At 50.5% G+C, this 6,578-nt stretch overlaps 1 protein-coding gene across 1 annotated transcript in view; it reads left to right on the top strand.

Annotated features, from left to right (window-relative positions):
* The window catches only part of LOC129697559 (28S ribosomal protein S18a, mitochondrial-like), a 97,538-nt gene that overhangs the window by 1,346 nt on the left and 89,614 nt on the right, over positions 1–6,578 (top strand). Inside the window, exon 2 of the mRNA XM_055636226.1 lies at positions 5,822–5,853. Coding sequence (XP_055492201.1) covers positions 5,822–5,853 — 32 coding nt within the window. The remainder of the gene's footprint in view (positions 1–5,821; positions 5,854–6,578) is intronic.

Genomic DNA, 6,578 nt, shown 5'->3' with positions numbered 1-6,578 from the left:
GTGTGTGTTTCTGTGTGTGTGTGTTACTGTGTGTGTGTGTTACTGTGTGTGCGTGTGTTACTGTGTGTGTGGTGTGTTACTGTGTGTGTGCGTTGACTGTGTGTGTGTGTTACCAACATCACCCCGTGTTACTGCCCCCGTGTGTGACCCACTGTGTGTGTGTGTGACCAACTGTGTGTGTGTGTGTTACTGTGTGTGTGTGTTACTGTGTGTGTATGTTACTGTGTGTGATTGACACCACGTTGACCAACATGCCCCGCATTGACCCACATGTCCACGTTGACCAACTTGCCCCGCATTGACCCACATGCCCACGTTGACCCACATGTCCACGTTGACCCACATGTCCACGTTGACCCACATGTCCACGTTGACCAACATGCCCCGCGTTGACCCACATGTCCACGTTGACCCACATGCCCCACGTTGACCAACTTGCCCCGCATTGACCCACATGTCCCGCGTTGACCCACATGTCCACGCGTTGACCAACATGCCCCCCGCGTTGACCCACTCACCCCCCGCGTTGACCAACATGCCCCGCGTTGACCACTCGCCCCGCGTTGACCAACATGCCCTGCGTTGACCTGCGTTTTTTGACCACCCCATGTACTTGCCAATGCAGGAAGGAGCAGCAATTCAAGGGTGGGGGTGGGGAAATACACGGTCACATTCTTCCGGAAACCTGGTATCACTCCTACTCTCACTCAGTGCGACCCCGTACTCGCACCGTGCCACCCAGCAAGGCCAGCAGCATAATCCAGGACGAATCGCACCCCTAGCCACTAGCTCTTCTCCACTCTCCCATCGGGCAAAAGATACAGAAGTGAGAAAACACGCACCGCAAGATTCACGCCATCACACACTGCACCCATCGCCACCACCACCATGTCCTCAACCTCCCTTTCCATCCAGTCTACACATGTCCCACACCCCCTCCCTCGTCTCATCCCATCCCACCCCTCCCCATTCCATCCCAAAGCACTTTCCCCACGTCACCAGTCGTGTCCCGTCTCACCCCACACCTGTCCCACCCACCCATCTCTCCAAACCACATCTCATCTCCCCATCCTACCCTGTCCCACCCCACTCGCCCCGCATTGACCAACATGCCTCGCGTTGACCAACATGCCTCGCGTTGACCAACATGCCTCGCGTTGACCAACATGCCCCGCGCTTGACCAACATGCCCCGCGTTGACCAACATGCCCCGCGTTGACCCACTCGCCCCGCGTTGACCCACTCGCCCCGCGTTGACCCACTCGCCCCGCGTTGACCCACTTGACCCACATGCCCCGCGTTGACCCACTCGCCCCGCGTTGACCCACTCGCCCCGCGTTGACCAACATGCCCCGCGTTGACCCACATGCCCCGCGTTGACCAACATGCCCCGCGTTGACCAACATGCCCCGCGTTGACCAACATGCTCCGCGTTGACCCACTCACCCCGCGTTGACCAACATGCTCCGCGTTGACCCACTCACCCCGCGTTGACCCACTCACCCCGCGTTGACCCACATGCTCCTCGTTGACCCACTCACCCCCCGCGTTGACCCACTCACCCCGCGTTGACCAACATGCTCCTCGTTGACCCACTCACCCCGCGTTGACCCACTCACCCCGCGTTGACCAACATGCTCCTCGTTGACCCACTCACCCCGCGTTGACCCACTCACCCCGCGTTGACCAACATGCTCCTCGTTGACCCACTCACCCCTCGTTGACCCACTTGCCTCGCGTTGACCAACTTGCCCCACATTGACCCACTCGCCCCGCGTTGACCAACATGCTCCTCGTTGACCCACTCACCCCTCGTTGACCCACTTGCCTCGCGTTGACCAACATGCTCCTCGTTGTCCCACTCGCCCCGCGTTGACCAACTTGCCCCACATTGACCCACATGTCCACGTTGACACACATGTCCACGTTGACCAACTTGCCCCGCATTGACCCACATGTCCACGTTGACCCACACACCCCTCATACCGTCCCAACTCACAGGGATAACGTTTAGTGCAGTATCAGTAACATACGATTAAAGATAGCCCGAGAGTCTCCAATGAGGTGGATGGTAGACGATGGTTCAATAGTATGTGATTTTACACTTCTGTACCTCTTGCCTGATGGGAGATGGGAGAAGAGAGTTTCTGGAGTGAGATCCATATTTGATTATGCTGCTGGCCTTGCCGAGGCATCGTGAAGTGTAGATGGTCAATGGAAAATGGTTTGCAGATTTCATGCAGTTTTGAAGGCGCTGTTCCTAAGCTGTGCTGTGATGCATCCCGATAAAATGCTTTTGATGGCGCATGTGTAGAAGTTGGTGAGAGTTGCTTGTGGACATGCCAAACTTCCTAAGCCCTCGAACAAAGCTTTCTTGGCCTTTGGTTCAACATGACTGGTCCAGGACAAGCTGCTGGTGATATTTATTCCTAGGAACTTGAAACTTTCAACCATCTCTACTATGGCACTCTCAATGCATATTTGCTTCCTGAAGTTGATCACAATCTCCTTTGCCTTGCTGACATTGGGGGCAAGGTTGTTGTCTTGCACCAGGTTACGAGGTTCTCAATCTCCTTTCTGTACCCCGTCTCGTCATTATTCGATATCCAGCGCACTACAGTGGTGTCGTCAGCGAACCGTCTGTAAATTGAGTTGGATTTGTACATGGCTGCACAGTAGGTATACAAGGAGTAAAGAAGGGGGGCGAGGACGCATCCTTGCAGGACACCAGTGTTGAGTATGAAAGAGGACGATTTGTCACCTATCCTCGCTGGTGGGGGTCTGTTGGTCAGAAAGTCAATGATCCAGTTGCAGAGGTGAGTGCTGACTCCAAGTTCCACGAGTTTGGAGATGAGCTTGGATAGGATAATGGTGCTGAAAGTGCAGCTTTAAGGGCCTGCCCCACTTGGCGATTTTGTTCGGCGACTGCCGTCATCATTGCCTGACGTATCAGGTCACCGAAAAACTTTCGGCGTTATGCGGCAGTGACCTGCGATGTTTTTTCAAGTGTTGCAACATTTTTTGGTCGTCGCTGGATTTTGAAATGTTAAAAATATTGATATGACGCCGGCAGTTGCTGAAAAAATCGGCAAGTGGGACAGGCCCATTAATCTATGAATAGGTCTGGAAGAAGATAATACAATGGAATTCTGACAGTAATGGGCTGGCTTCACTGAATCAGTGTTTACTCCTAATTTAACATTCCTCATATTATTATTCTGGTTACACTCAAAATGGCTACATTAGGCAGGTCAAGTCATTCATACAGAACAAGATGCTTGTTTGCGATAAGGAGTGCTGGAATAGCTCAGCGGGTCAGGCAGCATCTTAGGAGAATATGGATAGGCAACGTTTTGGGTTGGGACCATCTGAAAAAGGGTTTCCACCCGAAATCACACCTATCCATCTTCTCTGAGATGTTGTCTGGCCCGCTGAGTTATTCCGACATCTGACGTCTTCTGAAGTCATTCAGACTTCCAACGCCTGAAGTCCGACGCCAGACTCCTAAAACACGCTCTTGAGGTTATCGTGGGGGAAAAAATCAAAGATTATATCGCAGCCTCCTTGAGAAAATGCAGCAGGCCCTATGACTTGCCAATCTTCAGACTTTAGAGGTACGGCGTGGAAACAGGCCATTCGGCCCAACGAGTCGGCACCGACCAATGATCACCACTATCCTGTGCTCTACGGGCAATTTTTTTACAACTAACCAAAGCCAATTAACTTACAAACCTGTACGTCTTTGGAGTGTGGGAGGAAACCGGAACACCCTGAGAAAACCCACGCGGTCACAGAGAGAATGAACAAACTCCGTACAGACAGCACCCCATAGTCAGGATCGAACCCGGGTCTCTGGCAGTGTAAGGAAGCAACTCTACCGCTGCACCACCGTGCTGCCCACTACGTCTTGGGTCCTTGACTACACAAAGTGGAGGAGGAGCATTCGGGACGAAAACTATTACTTCCTACAGCAGACAGAAAGGGTGGTGTGTGTACGGAACGAGCTGTTGGGTCAGTTGGCCCATGGCCCCCTTTCCACACTCTATGACCTCTGGCTCTGTTTGAACACCGGAAGGGGGAAACCACAAAACAAATCATATCTACCCTGTAAGATGGTTGCGGCGATGGACCAGAGGCGGGGATCGGTGCTGGTGAACAGGCTGCGGGCTGGAATGGAGAGGTGTGGAGTGGAGTGCAGTGGGCTGCTTGAGGCCCCAACAGAGGTCGGGGACGAGTGCGCGGATCGGAAGTGGCCTGGAGTGGCAGTGGAGGACACCGACAACATTGCCTAGCCAGTCCCACCCCTGCAACTCCAACCCAGTGCCGTCTCCCAGGGCAACAGGTCTTTAGGCCAAGATAAGAATCTACATTTTTTTTTAATTTCAAGACTTTAAGGGTACAAGATGGCGCCGGAAACGTGGCAACTCATGCATAAGTTATACTTATACATGCATAATACATTATACATGCATAAGGTATACTTATGTATGAGTGTGCCCGTGTACAGTTATATTTTATTGCAGGAAAAGAGGCTTTCAAGGCTTTGGTAATGGTGTGGAGCTTGTCAGTGAAATTGTAGCATCGGGATGGAGTGAGATGTATACTTCTGTCAAGATAGACAAAGTGAATTCCCGTGATAGGCAACCGGGACGGCACTTCACAAGTTCACAAGTTATCGGAGTAGTATTAGACCATTCGGCCCTTCGAGTCCACTCCACCATTCAATCATGGCTGATCCCTGCCTCCTAATCCCATTTTCCTGCCTTCTCCCCATAACCCTTGACACCCGTCCTAAGGGTGTCTTCATTAGACATTGTTTATCTGATTGGAAAGTACGCAAAACAAAAGTTTTCACTGTACCTCAATACGTGTGTCAATACTTAATCTAAACCTATATACTCTATCATGCTTCAATATCATGTTCCATATCTCCTTCCTGTACCGTCTCGTCATTGCTTGTGATTCGGCCCACCAAAATGAGGGGATTTTTTGAAAAATGATGAGAGGCGTAGATAGAGTAGACAGTCCGAACCTTTTTCCCAATGTGGAAATATCAAAGACTAAAGGGCATCCATAGCTTTAAGGAAGCTGTGTTTTAGCGAAGCTTTAAGGAAGGAAAATGTAAAAGAGATGTGTGCTGCAGTATTGTGCACAGAGGGTGGTGGGTGCCTGGGACGCGCTGCCAGGGGTGGTGGTGTGGGCAGATATGGGGGCATTTAAGAGGGTTTTCGATAGGTACGCGGATGGGCAGGGAATGGAGGGATATGAATCACGTGTAGGCAGAGGTGATTAGTTTAATTCGGCGAAACAAGGAACTGCAGATGTTGATTTAGTAAAAAAAAAAGACACAAAGTGCTAGAGTAACTCAGCTGGTCAGGCATCATCTCTGGAGAACATGGATGGGTACATTTTGGGTTGGGACCCTTCTTCAGACTGATTGTAGTGAGGTTGGTGGGGGGGGGGCAAGATAGCTGGAGAAGGGAAGGGGCTGGATAAAGGTGAGGAAGGGTTTTTTTTTATAAGCAGGTGGTTGGACAAAGACCTGAGATGACAAAGAAGGAGATGCTTGGCGTGCAGGAAGGAACAGCAGTCGCTGGTTCAAACCGAAGGTAGACACAAAATACTGGAGTAACTCAGTGGGACAGGCAGCATCTCTGGGGAAAAGGAATAGGTGACGTTTCAGGACGAGACTATTCTTCAGACCTGACCCACTGAGTTACGCCAGCACATTGTGTCTTCTTTAAGTAAAACTGCAATTCCGTGTTGCTATTTTGTGCCACCAACAATGGATTTCAACCACTGCCTCTTATTTGTTTTACAGTTATCCGGGTACGGGATGAGCAGACCACCACGGTGAGTATTGCTGTCCGAACTAACTGGGTCTCATTAAAAATATGCCGCAGTTGAAACATGCACTCATTAAACAGCGAATTGTTGGAGAAAGTCCCCCTTTCCTTTACTTCCTGTTCAAGTACAGTAAATTAATGAGTCTCCTTGCGCATGCGGCCCATCTTAAAATCATACTAAGATTCTATTTCATAAGTTCATGACTCATAGGAGCAGACTGGCAGAGGAGACCAGATGGGCCGAATAGCCTAATTCTACAACTATGACTTGTGAATTTGTGAAATACGCTATTCGGCTCATCGAGTCTACTCCGCTATTCAATCATAGCTGATTTTTCTTTCCCTCTCAACCACATTCTCCCCGTTACCTTTCACACACTTTTCTTCATACACTGTAAAGCTTTTCCAAAGTAAAAGTGGCTTCCAAGTGAGCTGACCAGGTCGATCCTCTACTGACTATCTGTGTTGGTTTTCTGTGCCTTCATCGTGGGCAGCCTTGGTGCTCCGGTTTCCACCAACTTTCCAAAGACGTGCAGGTTTGTAGGTTAATTGGCTTCTGCAAATGAACAATACTTTATTGTCACTGGTGTATGGGAGAGGATGAGAAGGTGGGGTAACATCAAACTAATGTGGAGCTAGATGGAACTGTAGATGCTGGCATACAAAAATAGACACAAAGTGCTGGCGTAACTCAGCGGGTCAGGCAGCATCTCTGGAGAACATGGATAGGTG

The sequence above is a fragment of the Leucoraja erinacea genome, chromosome 5 (assembly GCF_028641065.1).
Source record: "Leucoraja erinacea ecotype New England chromosome 5, Leri_hhj_1, whole genome shotgun sequence".
In the NCBI taxonomy this organism is placed as follows: domain Eukaryota; kingdom Metazoa; phylum Chordata; class Chondrichthyes; order Rajiformes; family Rajidae; genus Leucoraja; species Leucoraja erinaceus.
The sequence above is the reverse complement of the archived record's forward strand: the minus strand, read 5'-3'. Positions and strand labels throughout refer to the sequence as shown.